This window comes from Centruroides sculpturatus, unplaced genomic scaffold, assembly GCF_000671375.1.
Source record: "Centruroides sculpturatus isolate CEXI.00-Female unplaced genomic scaffold, Cexi_2.0 scaffold54, whole genome shotgun sequence".
Lineage (NCBI taxonomy): Eukaryota > Metazoa > Arthropoda > Arachnida > Scorpiones > Buthidae > Centruroides > Centruroides sculpturatus.
Window position 1 is genome coordinate 1,225,575 of NW_019384340.1, and position 18,374 is coordinate 1,243,948.

General features: G+C 30.5%; 2 protein-coding genes and 1 long non-coding RNA gene across 3 annotated transcripts in view; 2 read left to right on the top strand and 1 right to left on the bottom strand.

Moving 5' to 3' along the window:
* LOC111634238 (probable ATP-dependent RNA helicase DDX28) overlaps positions 1–4,201 on the bottom strand; it is a 31,061-nt gene extending 26,860 nt beyond the window's left edge. Inside the window, exons 1-5 of the mRNA XM_023378966.1 lie at positions 4,087–4,201; positions 2,944–3,133; positions 2,573–2,845; positions 2,387–2,506; positions 1,901–2,101 (exon numbers count right to left, since the gene is read on the bottom strand). Of these exons, the coding sequence (XP_023234734.1) occupies positions 1,901–2,101; positions 2,387–2,506; positions 2,573–2,845; positions 2,944–3,120 (771 nt within the window). The 5' untranslated portion in view covers positions 3,121–3,133; positions 4,087–4,201. The remainder of the gene's footprint in view (positions 1–1,900; positions 2,102–2,386; positions 2,507–2,572; positions 2,846–2,943; positions 3,134–4,086) is intronic.
* Positions 4,202–6,078: 1,877 nt separating this feature from the next.
* LOC111634043 lies at positions 6,079–7,992 on the top strand. The gene is made up of 3 exons (XR_002758136.1): positions 6,079–6,180; positions 7,462–7,585; positions 7,684–7,992. It is a non-coding gene; the product is annotated as an uncharacterized LOC111634043 (long non-coding RNA).
* A 3,150-nt stretch (positions 7,993–11,142) lies between these two features.
* LOC111634247 lies at positions 11,143–15,819 on the top strand. The gene is made up of 4 exons (XM_023378976.1): positions 11,143–11,190; positions 12,463–12,646; positions 15,537–15,606; positions 15,687–15,819. The coding sequence occupies exons 1-4, from the start codon at positions 11,143–11,145 to the stop codon at positions 15,817–15,819; spliced, it is 435 nt and encodes a 144-aa protein (XP_023234744.1).
* The last annotated feature ends 2,555 nt before the right edge of the window (positions 15,820–18,374 follow it).

An 18,374-nucleotide genomic window follows, 5' to 3' on the forward strand; every position in this document is an offset into this window, starting at 1 on the left:
AACAGAGAATAAACTGCCCAAATACCCTTAAACAAAGGAAAAGTACGTCCTTTATGAAGGCATAGAGCCTTTACTACATGAAAATGAAAATTAATGAATACACTGTGTACAGTAATTTACCTGATAAGACAGACCTCAGAAAAATACTTTATGAGAGCATTTATACTTTTATAGAGCTGTCTATAATGAAAATTAATTAACTAAGGATTTTTTTGCCCTGCCAGGGTGTGCCCGAGTTATCCGGAGTGCCGGGTTATCGAGAGCCGAGTTTTCGAGGTTCTACTGTACTATAATATTTTACTGAATTATTTAGAAAAACCATTTTATATGATACAAGATACAGTATATCTTCAAACAGTTTGTAAACCAAAGTTACACCGGAAAACATCTAATAAAATTTTTCTGCTCCTATATATATTTGTTCTAATAACAACTAAATATGTATATATAAAGTAACTGAACAACACTATGTAATGAAAAAATATTCAGTTTGGTTTTTCAAATTGTAAAATAAATCTGAAACACACGGCTATGGTGAATAGAAATATTTTAGATCTTCCATATCAAAAGATATGGAATATCTAAAATATTTCTATTCACATTTATTATACTAAATATTTACATTCCTACACAATATCCAAAAAGCTATTGTGCACTTTAAAGTTTTAATAAAAGTGAAGTTTTATGTACAATATTGCAGTTTCCCTAAAACACATATTGGAAACCAGTTCATCTGTAAAAGTAGTAATACCATCTGATTCAAAGTGGAAGCATGGGAAATACAACTTACATGTCTTCTAAGCAATGTACATATAACTTTAACGTCATTAAAATTCCTCACCATATAGTAACTTTTTGGAAACCCTATATAAGTATATACCACTGATCATCTGTATCTGCCAGATTATAAATCTTCTCTAGAGCAGTTGTTATTAAGACAAATACTATACATTTTAAAAAATTATTATGCTAGAAAGTTTCTTTAGAAATTTCTCTAATTATCTATTGATGTGTATATATTTCAAAAGCTGTTACATTCTCTGAAAAATTTAACTGGATTTTACATTTTAAACACTTCCTTAACAGATTTGCAATAAGTTAAATATTACTTTGTAATTTTAAATTATTAATTCCTGTTTAAAAAAGTAATATCTTATTTAAATTTAAATAATATTTCCAAAATTTATTTTTAATACCAACATATCTTAAAAGTAAAATAATAATTTCTTTAAGCTTTCAAATCCATAACATTATTTATGAAATTAGTTGTAAGCAATAGAAAGCAAAATTATTTCAAAAAATACTATGATACGCTTCTTCTCTAGACCTCTTAATGACTTGTGAGCACTAAGGTTGGCCTTACTTTACCACTAGACTTATTACACCACCACAGAACATCAAATTAGACTTAGAAAAACACTGTTTTATTTTCAGAATGCATTTCGAACTTGGAGTCTGTCATCAGCTTTTTTGATTTTTATTGGAAAAAACCCCCTACCCTTTTTATGTATAGATTTTTTTTTTTTTGTTTTATGGCATGTTTAACCTTTTAATGTTCTACACATCGAATCGACACGTTAAATCAAAAAAGCTAATGAGGGACTCCAAGTCCAAAATGTATTCTGAAAATAAAACAGTGTTTTTCTAAGTCTAATTTCATGTCCTGTGGTGGTGTAATAAGTCTAGCGGTAAAGTAAGGCCAACCTCGGTGCTCACAAGTCATTAAACTTATTTCCTTTCATAAATCAAAAATCTTCAAAACATTTTTCAATCAAACAAAGAAAATTCAATTACTAATCTTCTAATTTTAATATATAGTCAATTGCATTACTACATATAAAAAGCATTACAAAAAAATTGTTTATAAGATCAATCATTTGAAGTAAAATAAAATGCTTACTCCAATTTGCTCTGCTAGTTCTTTGGAAGGTACTAATATTAGTGCTAAAGGACAATTAGATGGTATTTCAGCCTGTTGATATTTTTGTAATTCAATTAAATGATGCAAAATTGGAGCCAAGTAAGCAATTGTCTTTCCACTTCCTGTTTCTGCAGAAATTTGCACGTGTTTATATTCCAATATCTTTGGTATCGAAAGTCTCTGAAAAAAATGAAAAAAACCACACTCTTATTATATTAAATTTACTAGAAATAATTTTTTTATTTCCTTAATGAATATAACAAAAACAGATTTATCATTTGTCTTAATACAATTACATGCAATTGTGAATCATTGATAGGTAAATGATAAAACACTCAATACAATGTAGTCAATTATTTTATATTGAAAAAAACTGCATCAAATTTCTCACTTATTTACAGCGAATAATTTTATTTATTTTTGTAAACAAAGTACAAAATAATCTCAAACATTCAAAATATTTACCTGTATAACAGTTGGGTTGTGAAAATTTAATTCTTTGAGTTTTTTCAAAATACACTGTTGTAATTTTAATAATTCAAAATTATTTTCCTCATCAAAGTTTTCGTTATATATAGATGGATTCTGTAATGATAATCAACAATATGATATCGAGCGAAAATGTCAGAATAATACAAGCATCAAACTTACTTCTCCATATCCATTTATTGTAAAATAATCTCCTACAGATTTTCTATGTTTCCAACCTTTAGAAGCTAAAGCGATAGCTTCGTATTTATCATATATTTGGCCTAAGTAATGGTTAAATTCCGACCGCTTGCATTGAATAATAGGAAAACTCCTGTTTCCTCCTCTGCTTTTCTTACGAATCTCCTCTATTTTCTGTAATTCTGTTTTCTTCTTTAAAGCTTTTAATTTTGTTTTCATATAAGCAGGGACCGTAATAACTGGAGCATCGTTTAGCTGAAAAATAATCAAAATCATATAGATTCTAACAACAAATTATTATTACATGTGTTTATACTGGTATATATGCATATAATTTATATATACTGCATTACCGAATAATTCATACACCGCTCTAAACGAAATAAACTTATCTCTGAAAATAGTAAAATGCTCTTCCGATCAAATTTCTGCATAAAACGTGCGGAAAACATCGTAAATACGAGGTCAAAACAAACCTCGAAACAACTACACGTGTTTGTCACGTGGTTACTATACGTCGGATTCGTCATATTCGCCCAAAGTCTAAATAAATTATAAGTAAACATTTAATCACTAAAATATTTATATTTTAATAATTATATAATTATAATATGCAATAAAAATTTATTTTTAAATACTCATTCCTTTAAATAAAATTCATATATTTTATCCTATGAGATTATCAATAGTAAAATGATTTAACAAAAACAATTTTGAACAAATATAAGAATAATTATCTGATTAAAATTATAATAATAAAATGTTCATATATTTAAACACTTTCTTCTACTTATCGAAATTCTATTTCTCTCAACGCTAAGATGCCATATTATTTTTTTTTCTTTTTTACTTTTTCCGCCCTGTGGGCACTAAGAGGGCCTCTTATAGCAGGCCCATTATGGGTTCGGCTATCCCCCAATTGGGCGACCGGGTGGTGAGGGACGGGGCCCGACATATCCGAACGGATCAACCCCCGAAAATTTCCTGGGGATTCCTTGACCGGTTCGAATTCGATCCCGGGTCCCCCAGAGCGGTAGGTTGCCACCTTGACCGCTCGGCCATCCAGCCGTCTGCGTAGGCGGATCACGGTCTGTCAATTGATAACCTTCAGCCTGGAATATGTAGCGCTTTAGTTCGGTTATTATGATCATATACTTCGATTCTATGCTGAATATTTAATTAGAATTATAAGAAGTTTTTATAGGAAAGAACCCGAACATATCCGAGACAGATCGCTTATAAAAACTTCGTGAATTTTCGCCCGGATTCGATCTAAGGTCTCCCACACCTACCAGTAACCGAATGGATAAAACCACGTGATGAAACTGATAGTCGCGAGTTCGCGCCTGACTAACGGGCTAATAAAGTGATTTTTACCGGGTTTTCTTAGTTTGTCTAACATCTAAATACGGGCCAGTTTTTCATAAAAAATTTTCCCGAAAAGCATCCTACTTTTGGCATATCCCCCATGTGTTGCATCGTATTCTATTACCTACCCAGGCCATCAGCTGTCAGAAAATATAAATTTGTCGTGTTCAATACATGAAACTGTGTTAAATGTACACTACACAATAATAGCTCGTACTTCGAATGACTAATTTCGAACTCTTCAGAGTTCGAACGCAAAATTCGATAAAAATTCGTCTCGTAGTTCGAACTAAGTGCCCAATGAAAAAAATCTGTTCGAAGCATAAACACAATCCGTTATATGTCCAAGTCCCTCTCGTACTCGCGTTACGCTTGTATCTTTTCAGTGCTTTTTTCGCTTTATTTTTGGTGTGTTTGATTAAACTGTATATTGTAGCCGAGTAATCTATATATTTAATGTTTGCTGTTGATGTTTTAACTGACCTACGTTGGGCTAATCTGCTAGCTTTTATATAGGCCTATAGACTTTTAAATTATTATTAAATATGAAATATAAAACCTATTAATTGTATAAAAATTATAAAAACATCCCAGACAAAGAAAATATAACTCAGAAATAATTGATTTCCAACCTAATTAACTAGAGTGTCGTTAAAACCGAAAACGGCCGGCGACGGGTGGGTTTCCCTCGGACGTGACATTTTACTTAGAACACCGAGGATTAGAAAACAATATTTTAATAAATAAATCAAGAGTTGTGGATTTGAGTCCCATTCTGGACAATTATTTTCTTTCGGAATATTCTAAATTTAAAATTAATTTAATTCTAATTTTTAAATTTATTAGGAGAGCAGCTAAACCACCTATCTCTAGCCAAACTGATTTGTTATCTAATTAGTTATTAGGCTCAACATAGCCCAATAGATAATCTGACAGATCATTTGGTAATAGAAATGTGCTGGGTTGTTGTTTATTATGTAAATTACACAATCAATCCGCAAGAAGGAAGTGCAGCTACCCATTCTTTCACAGTTAAGAAAATATTGTGGCAATATAAATTAAAACTTTCAGTTGTATGAAATATGTTGTAAATTCCCGATCTTACAATGGTGGAAGCAATTGTTTCCAATCAAACCCCAACCACTTGTAATGTAATCTGAGTAAATTTTCTTTTTAGCGAAGTTTTACATTTAACAAATATTCTACCAAATCCGAGGGAAAATAATTTGTTATAAAGTAACTCTCCTTTAAAAAATGCAATTAAAATACTCGGAATATTTCATCTATGACGTAAAACTTGTGACGTAATGCGTGACGCATTGCAACGACAAATTCGAATTCGTTCCATTTCGTATTGTTGCCGACGCCATCTTGGAAATTTTTGCTTTCCGGAAATTGCGAGTTCTTTTTCTTTCCATTTTAACATTTTTCGTACAAATTTTCATAATGAAAACTCGCGTAACGTAAGTAACTTAATATTTTTTGATTAATAATATTAAATAGTTTAAATTAGATACGCTTTAAACTTAGATTTGCGGTTTGTAACCTGTAAGGATACGGAATGCGTTTTTATAATTTTATTTATTATTACAAATATCTTAGCGATATTTTACAAAAAAGGGACTATTTTAGCATTTTAAAGAAAAGATTTGCAATTAGTTAATATTCTGACGTAGAACTTGTGACGTAACGCGTGACGCATTTATCGCACGTTCGATTTCCGACGCCATCTTGAAATAGAAAGTTTTGTGGAAATTGCAAGTTATTTTTCCCTCTGTTTTGAGATTTTTCGAAATACTTGAATTATATAAACCCGAATAACGCATGTAATGTAACGTTTTTTTATTTATAAGCAATCAAAATTGAATAATTGTCGATAGAATATTAAATGTAAAAGTCCTAAATTTTCATTAAAAATATTTAAGGTTGTTTTCACTTAGCATCGAATTAAATCATCAGATTATAAATAATATTCGCTTGTATATCGTCTTATATTGTTTTCAACGAAACAATAAATGTCCTGTATTAGCAAATGATTTTAATATTAAGTTAATTAATTAGTTAATGAATCATCTTGACCTTTTGTATTCTTAATAATTAAATTCTTAAATTATTCTAGGAAGAAGTATCATTCTCAAGTTTTATAATCCACTTTCCAAAGAAACATGGAATCATTTTAAAAACTTCTTGTGCTCAAAAAATTAACAAGAAGCAAAAGAAAGGTAAGGCATTTTAATTTTCATTCTAAATTGTTATGTATTTTAAACATTGTTTCAGTAGAAAATGGCATATAAAAGTTTAGAATCCTCATTGATGAATCTAAGAATTTATTTTAGTAGAATGATGCCTGAAATGTAATGTTATTCATTCACGCTTTCAAAATAATACGAATTGCAATTTTAATTAAAAGTAATAAATTAGTCCTTCAGATTATATTTATTTCATATCGAGATAAATTATAAACATTTAAGAAAAACATTAGCAGAGAGTTTAAATCATAATATAATCTTGTTTTTTAAAATTATCAGAGTGATTAATATGAATTTATAATGTTTACCTATTGATAACAGGATTTATTTTAAAAAATATTAATTCTTAGCTTGTTATTTCAATTATCAAATAGTACATACACTTATACAGTTTTATATATACAAGTAGACTATTTAATATTGGTATTGATTAATTCCAAATCAAAAGAACTTTCCTTTATCAATTCCATACTAAATTTATTATTAATTTTTGAAAATTTACCAATAATAATGTTTCCTTATTATACTCATTTTATATATATCTTTCCATTCCTTCTATAATATTAATTTTAATATATTTTATTGAGAATTCTGATATTATTATTATATTATATATAATATAATATGTAATAACAATATATAGGATGTATTATTTATAATTTTTTGTGTGATTGTATAGTAAGTATATTTGAATTTTATCTTGTATTATTGTGATGAAGGACAATTTCTTCCCCAATTTAAGAACTAATTGTTTTATATATACAAATAAAACTTTAACTTATCAAGATTTTCACTTGACTTTTGTAATATTTCCTTATTAAGAATTGTTTTATTGAATTTGGGTAATTTTTGAGAATTTAACACCATTGCTCATTCATAAAGTACATAACAACACCCAATACTCAAATCCACAGCTATACACAAATCAAATCACACTACTACACTTAATTTATTTGCATTAATATCTAGAATGCCATTTATATAACCAGAAGTCTATCTAAGCTGTAATTAACATTCTTATTTTTGGTAAACTCAATGCTAAATTTTAGAAAATCCTACAATTTTAAAGAAGTTGTTTTATTTCTCTTAGCATATGAATTAATTTTTATTAAGACATATGAAAATGAAGCTTAACTAGAATTTTAATATTTGTTTGCTTATTTTTATATTAAAAATAGCTGTTTTTTCAACTCTTCTATGTAACTCTTGAATACATTGATGATTCTGACATTTTATTTTTTACATGTTTAATAGATTTAACTGATTGTGAGTACTTAAAGTCAGGAGTTGTGCGACATCATTTAGGCTTCTGACATACCAATAGAGCAGCTATGTGACATCTATGTATGAAAATTACTTTGTGGTAATCAACTCAATGGTAAGTGGCTGGAAGTGATTACATTTATTTTAAATCATTATTATATTTATTCATATTTCAGAATCCATTTTAAATAATGTTCTTTTTTAATTGTTCAGGTTATCTGCTCCACACACCTTCCTTTAGAAAATGTTGATATTGAACTTTGTCACTGCAATCTTTTAACAAACATTTCCATTATGACAAAGAGCATGCAACATTTTCTTCTATAAATGGTCAGTGAACTACTTTACTTTACTTTTATATTCTCGGGACCATTTTAATTTTAAATTTTGTAAAAATTGGCATTCAGAGTTTGATTTGTCTTGATGTTCATTTTGGATTAATTAGCCCTATGTTAATTAAGCACAATAAAATTAGGTTCAAATTTTCTTTATCATATTTAATGTAATAGAGATAACCGTAAAAGCAGATTATAAATTATGAATTATTGTAAAATTTGTATTTTAAGTAAATAAAGATTCATTCAGTTTAAATTTTCATTCTATATTTTACTATATATGTAAGGAATTAATAATATTTGTAATATAATTAATATGTTTGTGATTGCTATGACAAGAAAGTATTTAAATTTATTGTACTTCTTTTAAAATCAAACAATATAGTTTTAAAGAACATTAAAAAGTGTATTTGAGAGAGAGTGCTTAATTTTTACTGTTAAACATACAGATAACTCCTCATTATAGCAAACAAGATACAATATTTAAGTGTAGCATAGATGACATTTTCAATCCTGATGATACAAACAGTTTCTTTCAACTGCTGCAGAGGAAGCAAAAATGCTAAATAGCAATTAACTGCCATGTTTTATTGCAGTACCTCAGGTAAGAAATGATTTTGTATTACACTACACTGCATTCTTTCATCACTTTTATCTTAAGAAGGATCAAGTACTGATATCACTGTACATGACATAGATATGGAGAATATGAGACCCTTAATCATTGCATAAACATCAAGAGCGTATTGTATTATGTGAACAATGTGTGCTCTACACGCTGCAAACTGCCAAGATTGGATGATGCAGAACATTTTTAATAAATAGTTGAACTGGAAACTAGATTAAAAGATGAAACAAAAGTAAAGAGTCAGCTGTCAGATGACAACTGCTTGGTTTGAGTCCTATCTAGAAAATGTGCAAGTTGAGTGCTTTCTACACTGCTGTTCTACAGCTGATCTTGGAATAATCTATACTGTACAGGCTGAATATTGATGATTTTTTTCAACATCGATAACTATGTCTACAGAACAAAGTAAAGCAAGCTGCTGATAAGACTGCTGCAGCATGTGCACATGTCATGAATTTTATCACACTATATTTTGTCTGGTAGCATTAGAAACCACAAAATGTCACAGATTTTCCATCCCAAGTGTGGGAAAACCAAGTTAATGACTACCATTAATATTTTTTCTAGTTCAAAATGTACACATTATACTAAATAATATTAGTTAATGGTGATTTCCCTTCCATTAACTGTCAGAATTATTATTACTGTTTGAACAAAATATAATGTTTAAAACTCTACCAGCAAAATTATTTATTAACATAACATTATTTCCAGGATTATGATGAATAAAATTCATGAAAATTATTAGAAAAAAAGAAACTGCAATCTTAAAATGAAGTATATAGTGAAATTTAACAATTGATATGGTGTATAACTTTTTCTAAGGAAAAATTGACCATTGGTTAACGTCAATACTTAAAGACGATTTCACAGATAGCGATGCTAATGTGAGTCTATCATAATATATTTATCAAATGGTTTTCTTTAAAAACAAGCAATTATTTATTGTGACATTGTTACAATGTTGGGCTGCAGTTTCTAATCATATTTTTAATTTAGAATATATCCTCTCCAATTCAAATTAGTAGTAACTTGCCCCTGGTACATCACACTTTTCCTTGCACAATACAGTTGTGCCAGTCGTATCTCTAACACCTTCCAGGGTAAGATTTTAATTGAAATAACGCTTATATAGTTAATTGGGGCCTTCTCCCACTAATGTTTAAGGAAATTAAAAAAAGACAGATGGAATTTATAGGTCTACAAATTGCAGTTCAAAAATCTTAATATGTAAATCTTATTACTTTTCATAACTTGAATCATAAAACAAAGTAAAAAAAGTTAAAATAAGTTAATGACAGTGGCGTGTTATAGCTTCACGAATCCCATTTGAATTTGAATTAGGGATGCCCCACCCAGGCAATTGAATTTTTCGTTCATAGGATAACACCCTACTGTTTAACAAAATTATTCTTTGTATATTTTTATTGTTAGATATACTGTTTTGTGTATAACATTACTATTGCAAATTTAAATTTGTTTATTAATAATTTTATACAGTACAATGTTATACAATATAGATGTCTTATGTATTGTTATACAATACATGAGACTTCTATTCGTGAGAACTATAATGATATACATTAATATAAAATAACACAAGTTTTATATTCAAAATTAATTTAATTATAATTGAAAATTTTAATTGCAATGTTACTTTAATGCTATTTTAAATACGCATTCGACAATTTATTTTTATTACAACTGCCACATAAACACATACCGCACACTAAATATAGCATAATGACACCCGTATTCGAATGTTTAAAGCTGTTATAAAATTTGATATTTTTTATTACGATCAGTAAAAGAACAAATAGCAAAATTCATATATGAAAATAGTGTTCTACGCTTGTCATGTAAACAAAACGCACTTAAATTAAACAGCAGTAGGCAATAAACAGAAAAATAGCTTCATATAATTCTTCATAACTATTTTTTGCATATTGTAAACAATACATAAATTTTATAAACAATTTTTAAATATTATTCCTAATTTTTTCAATTATTAAGCACCTCGAAAAGCAAGTTTTAAAGGGTCTAAATAAATACGTTTACGAACAATTCCTCGTAAGGTTGTTAAGACCATTCAGTACAATATTATAACCAAATACTTATTAATAGTCATTTTTTCGCGTGCTTTTAGGGTTTCCTGGCCTTCGTTTTAGAAATATTATTGTAGTTAATGGCACGAATAATCACACGGCAATTTTACAAAATAATTGTGCATAAATTAATCAATTACATTAGAATAGAATATAAAACTACACATAAAAATACAAAAATTTTAATTAACATTATAAACATAATTTCAAAGAAATTTTAATTAATTTTTTTATTTTACATTTTAAAATATAACAATATTAAATAATTATATACGATATTTAATTGTTATCTTACTTTTGATAATATCTTTTTAATTGCATTATTTATAATGAATTATATAATTATATTTTGATATTTTATCAAAAATACATTACACGTTTTTGGTAGGCAGCAACCAAGTCAGTTGCTGCATATCAAAAACACTGCTTTGGCATAAAGGCCACAAATAAAACAACAATTCAACAATACGAAAAAATTACATATAAATTATACTTCAAATCAACTAACTAGTCGAAATAATAAAAAAATTCACATGCATCAAAAGAGAAAACTTGACATTTTCCTTTCTATACCTATGACTAGACCTTTACACACTTATAACGTATGACCGGACATTGGAGTGTCGCTAAGGCCGACAATGGCCAGCGACGGGTGAGAGGTGGGATTCCCTCGGACGTGTCAATTTCCTATCTATACCGATGACTTGANTAGCTGGATTATTAAAAAAAAAACATTTATTAAAATATAAAAAGCTACAGATAATCAATGGTTACAGAAAGGCGTACGGCTGCCTAAAACTGTCCTTTATAGGACCCAAAATCTATTACGCCAATTTAAAAGCTAAAAATCTAATCTTATACTCTATGTGACGTGAATCGAGAGAAGAGAGCCAACCGAATCATTTAACAATACCTCAACAAGTTTTGTATGTGATGTCATCTTAGACAATCGAGTATCTCGGAGGTGTTCATTCAAGTTATCTTGGAATAATAAAGGTGACTACGGTGGGATGACATGTATGACTATGGACTGTATGGGTCTGGTGTTCCCTGATGTCTGCTGTGATGCTATCAGCTGTGATGTCCGCTCCGTTGATCTCCGACTGTAGAGGTCTGCATGGAGATGTCCTCTGAGGGTGTCTACTTGGCAGGGTCCTCTTTGGCTGTCCCCCCGGAGGTGCAAGTTTGACCCCTTTTTATACTTGTCTCGAAGAGGGAATCATGGGGGAAGAAAATATGATGCAATCGCCAGCTCTACTTGCATCCATCTGTGTTTATGTTATTGTCACTCTTTCCCATCATAAATCTGTCTATACTGTCAACTTCTTAAATTAATTGCTGCAGGTGGCCAATATCAGAACAGCTGCGAGGCCACCTGGGTGATGATTACGAGTCATTTTATTACTCTCTCTCATGTAACAGGTGGACATCCTTGTTAATTGGCTATCGATTTGTACATTGTAACGAAGGTGGAATTGAATAATCTCCCGTTTTGAGGGTAGAACTTCCACTGACGTGTAGGACGACTGTGAAAGTTAAAAAGGTCACCTTGTGAAGTGACGCAGTACACTGATGGGTCAAATGGTCTAACTTCAACAAATTTGAAAAAAATAACTTTTTAATATTTAAGTTCTCTAAAAACTCCCAAGAGTCCAGATTCTCACAATTATTTGATCTTTATAGTTTATGACAACATCTTAAAGAGTAATTAAGGGAGTTTAATTACAAAATCAAACAGTCTCAAAGATGATTCAATGTTAAAAGAAGAAATTCTTTTCTACTATAGAAAAGTGTGGTTATATTATTACTTGTTAATTAGGAATCAATAATAAGTTTAACTATTTGATTTAATCCGTTAGAGATTTAAATTCAAATTACTATATGCATGTTGAAAACTATTAAATTATATTTTGAATAATTTTAGGGTCTCCAAGAAATTAACTCCACTAATACACAAGTCAACTATTTTAATGATTATGATTTTTCTCGGCATAATCAAAACGGAAAAGTATTTTCACTTAAAGAAAATTGTGTTCTTGATTCACAAGTGAATCCACCAGAATCAAAGTTTATTGGAAGAGAATCAGTGAAAGAAACTAAAAATGAAGGTATTGTAAACTCTTTAAATATAATTAAATTATTTTTCTTATTAATATCTGTAGTCTTGAATAGTTTAATGAGTATTTTTGTGTGTATAATCTGTGGGTTATGGACTGTCCATAAATTACGTCTGTATCTTTCTTGAAATTTTTACTCTCCCTCTCCCCATTGTCCCAGTTTGTCCAAGTTTTCATAACCCTCTCCCCTGTTTGGATGTTGAAGAAAACTCAATCTCCCTCAAAACATTTATCACTTTATGAATAATAAAATGCATAAATTGTATAAAACTTAATGAAATTAACAGATTTCTCCTTGTCCGACTTGTCATAAACTCCTCCCTCCATCCCTTCCAATGTGGATGTCATTTACATACAACCCCTAAATAGCTATACTGAAGAGAGAATTTGAAAGGGGAAATTTTAAATTGAAACTACAAGATTGTATCTATGGTGTATCTGTTGCTCAATAGGCCAGGTTGATGCAGCAGTTTTATTTTCATTCTAGCAATTTTATGTGAGGTACTGTACATGCACAAAAATATGGTGATGTAAATATAAAAACATCTATTTATACCAGTGCCATATAATGTTATACTTGACCAAACATAATGATAAATGTCTTGAGCATGATGCCAATATTGTAATTGAGGTTTAATGTTTACAATACTACATAAAAGGCTAGAAAATTTGGCTCTTTGAGACCAGACTTTACCACAGTGTCTTTGAGGAGCAGTTCTGACCTAAAGAAAAACACCACATATACATGGGAATTATTTAAGTCAATCAGTAATAATACAGTGTGTGATCGGTTAATAAACATAATTCGTTCCAAGACTTTGTTCATTAACCGATTATCAATTTATCATAGGATTTTATGGGAATTTGATTAATTCATTCTGGAGACCCCAAAAAATAAAAAATATACACTTTCTTATTACATTTATTTATATGTAATAATAGAAATACATATATACACAGTCATGTTTTTTCCATTTGTGAGGGTTAAAGAATCTGTCTAATGTCGATTGCATTTCTCTCTTCTTCAGGATTTTTCAGAAGTAATTAATAGCATTGTAATTGTATAGATCCCTATGCCTACTAACTTCAACCTGGTTTGAATGCCATTCTAAGACCACTGTTCTGACATCCTCCCACTTCTTCAAAAGATGTTTAATAGCAGATATTGGCATTAATCCTCATTTCCAGAAGAAAACATCTTGCCAAGTTTCTTGGTGTTATTCATTCTTGGTGTTCTTCTGTGGTCAGATTCATTTCAGGTTTTATTATGAGCTCTTCAATGTTCTTTATTTCTCAGATGTGATTTTTGTTACTCCTTTAGCTGCATGAGTCTTCTTGATTATACTGTATCTTTTTTAGATAAGATTAAACTGTGGCCTACTGTAAACCTGTTCGAGCCATACTGCCCAGCAACATTAGGCATCTTCTGTCCACTCTCTACCTTTGCTATTATACTCTCACTTTTCGAAAATAAAAACTGATGCAAAACTTAGAGTGCCTGCCCGACAGTCTTGCAAATACTATAAAAGAATTGTTTCTGTCAGAAAAATAAAAGGCTGGAATTACAAGGGAGAGTTTGAAAGTTCGGAGGAATACTATCTGATCAGTATATACTGGAATGTGTGTCAATGTTGATGTCTCCCGTGCTCCAAAAAGTTCCAAATTGTTGCCTGAAGACAAGGGAAGACCAATTGGTATTTTTGATTTTATGTCACTTCTTGTGTTTCTCCTGTGAGGTGTTCATTATTTGAACATAAAAACTTTTTGTGAAAGTATTCGTTATCCAATTTGTTCGTTAACCAATCATCCATTGTACTTCTAAATAACCATTCTTACATGTAGCCATCCAAGCAAATCTGTCTACTTCTGCCGCCTGGTATAGTGAATTTATAGTTACTGCCCATCTCATTTACGTAGACTCGTGGACATATACTTTACGTGTTTCCTGCTGGTAACAACTCTGTGAAAAATTCTGTAACATTTATTTAATAATAAAACTCAGATTAGTTTCATAGTTCTTTTTGGTTTGTTTCAAAGTTATAAGTCACATGATAATGGTGCTCTCCATATCAAAAAATTGAATAGTAAGATACTTTTCTAGCAGTTTTGTGTATCTTGAAAAACTTTGACAGCCGATGGCAGAGACAGCATTTATGTTAAACAATGTTTAACAGTCAAACGGCCTCTAGATGTCAGCCAGCTGAACTGCAACTTAAAATGCATTGAAAAGACGACAATTGTCTATTTCTGAATGCCATCTAAACAAACTTTGGCAAAATGTTGGCTCTTACGTTCTTCGTGATTACTCCCGTTTCAGGAGTCATTCAGCCAATCAGATTATTTGTGTGACATCAGAAACATGGCAACTGTGTCGAAAACATTTACGAATTTTTCTGAAGATGAAAAGAACATCCTGGCGGAAATTATTAAAAATTATCAGCATATTTAATTTAAGAAAAGTATATCTATGATCTATGTTATAGGTTGCTGGAAGCAATTAAAAATAGACACCAAAAAAGAGGCAGATAATAACTGACGTGCTGCACATATAACAGGTGGAGGACCAGGGGCCATATTCTAGTCACCGTCTCTGGTCTCTCGTCTCTCACAAGCCGGTCGCTGATTGGTTAATCATTTGGATTAGCCAATCAGCGACCGGCTTGTGAGAGACGAAAGACCAGAGACGGTGACCAGAATACGACCCCAGCACCATTATCATTGAATCCCTCCACACAAGTGGATTTATCTGTTTTGGGTGACAGTATTGAACTGTTACCCAATCCGGATGATCCACCATCACCACTTATTACATATGAAAATAATACTGAATTACTTACAGCTACAAATGAATACTCTAATTCTGGATTATTTTCACCTGTAGAGATAAATGATGCAGATGTCAGGGAAGATATGGAAGTGGCAGATGATCCATCACCACCCAAAAGAAGATGGTAAATAATATTCAGATAAAATAATACTAAATATTAATAATTACTTTCTGAAAAGATAATTATTCATATTATATTTATAGCATTAATTCAATAGAAAAAGCCCAAATCCAACTAGTAGAGGAGAGCATAAAAACAAAGAAACTTAAGATAGAGGTATTAAAGTTAAAAAAGTTGAAACTTCTGCAAGAACTAAAATTATCAGAAAATAAATAAATGCATTTATTATAAATATTAAAACGGCCCTTTTCAGGGCCAACAACTTTAGTTAAGAGTGGTCAGATCTTATTAAACAATTAGATGATGGAAGAATATCAAAGAAAAAAAATATATGAAAATAAAGATTACAATTTTTAAACTGTAATTATTTCAGTAAGTTGTATTGGATAAAACAAAGACAAAAGTGAAGCATAATTCATATGTAAAATATATATATATAATTTTATCAAATAGCTATTTATCTATTCTTTGTGATTACAGAATGATGTTTAACATATATCAGATTCTTTATTCACATTCTCTTTTACACTGTACTAGCTGTTACCTGCAACTTCGCCCGCATGGAGTTTGCAAGCAAAAAACCATTTATATTCAGTATTTCAACAACCATAATAATTGTTATCTAACACCTACCACTGAAAATCGAAATATATAAAAATATTTATAACAATGTCTGAAATGTTATCAATTTAATATACCTAAGTATTCAATGAAGACTAAACATAGACAAAAACAAAAAATTGCATCTAAAATAGTACAGTAGAAGCCGTTCTTCAGGCTAAGCCTTAATGCTATCCCTATCTCCTGTGGAGGAATTTCGAAAAATCCCTTCTTAGCATGCATTTTTATGATGTACCCTACTAAATTTCACTACTTTAGGTTCAGCAATTTGCTCTGGGCGATGATGAATCAATCAGTCAGGACAGGTAATTTTATATATTTAGATATAAAAAAAGTAAATTATAAACAGTTTTACATAAATACCTCTTAATTAATATATANAACGGAAGCTTACTGTTAGATGAATCTAGCGGTAATCAATAATCCTTGCATTGAGCACAAATAACGTCGATGTAGCGATCGTAAACAGGAGCGATGCATATCACGTCCTACCAGCCCTATCCCAATTTTACTTATCCTATACCGATGACTACACCTTTATACACTTATAAAGTATGACCGGAGATTGGAGTGTCGCTAAGGCCGACAATGGCCAGCGACGGGTGAGAGGTGGGATTCCCTCGGACGTGACATTTTTATTTCTATATTGATGATTAGACTTTTACGGCCGATTGCAGAGACAGTGTTTACGTTAAACGACATTTAACGGTTGAACGTCCTATAGACGTCGGACGGCTGAAACGCGGTTTAAAATACATTGCAAAGACGATGATCATATATTTTCGAACACAATGTAAACGAATCTCGGCGAAACGTTGGCTGTTAATGTTTTCGCCATTTCTTTTTCGTTTTAGGAGTCGCTTAGCCAATTACATTATTTGTGTGACGTCCGAAACATGGCGACTGTGTCGAAAACGTGTAGGAATTTTTCGGAAGAAGAAAAGAACGTCCTGGCGGAAATTGTTAAAAATCATTACGTAGTTGAAGAGATGGCGTATGATAACCGTACTCTAGCGTAAAAAAAACGGCATGGGAGAAGATTGTAAACGAATTTTTTTTGTCATATTTTTGTAGAGCAGCTCGTACAATAGTACAATTGAAAGGCGAGTATGAATGTAATATATTCATTTCATATTAGAAGATGCTAGTTAATATCTTTAACATTAATAATATCAAAGTAGAATAATAATTCAAAATTTTAATAAAACGAATATATAGAAAGTTTCGATTATTACCCTTTTATAGTTACCCGGCAGAAAATTCTGCCGGGTGAGTTTCAAGAGGACTTAAACATTTAAATTAAATTTATTACAATAAAAATTACAGTGGTACCTCAGGTTACGAACGCCCNTCGCTAAGGCCGACAATGGCCAGCGACGGGTGAGAGGTGGGATTCCCTCGGACGTGACATTTTTATTTCTATATTGATGATTAGACTTTTACGGCTGATTGCAGAGACAGTGTTTACGTTGTCGTATATCAAAGTAGAATAGTAATTCAAAATTTTAATAAAACGAATATATAGAAAGTATCGATTATTACCCTTTTATAGTTACCCGGCAGAAAATTCTGCCGGGTGAGTTTCAAGAGGTCTTAAACATTTAAATTAAATTTATTACAATAAAAATTACAGTGGTACCTCAGGTTACGAACGCCCCAGCATACGAAATTTTCAGGATACGACATGAAATTTGAACGTATTTTTGCTCCACGATACGAACAAAAACTCACCATACGACATTACATTAGTTCGCATTTTTCATTTGTTTTTCTTACTACAGTTATTTTTTTAAATGTATTACTTGGCTTTAATTTGAGTATGTTTTTCGCGTTGGAACGAATTATTTGGTTTTACATGTAATCGTATGGGAAAAGATGATCCACCTTACGACATTTTCATGATACGATCTCAGTTTCGGAACGGATTAATTTCGTATCCTGAAGTACCACTGTATTTTGTGCAATCTATATTTAAGTGTTTTCTATTCTGAATCAAGATTTCATATTATACTAATCTCTACTTTTATTTATTAAATTAATAGATTATGTAAATATACAATATTGACCAAATATTAAAACAGCATATTTAATTTAAGAAAAGTTTACTAGAAAAGTATATCTTATGATCTATGCAGTGGCGTACCGTGGGT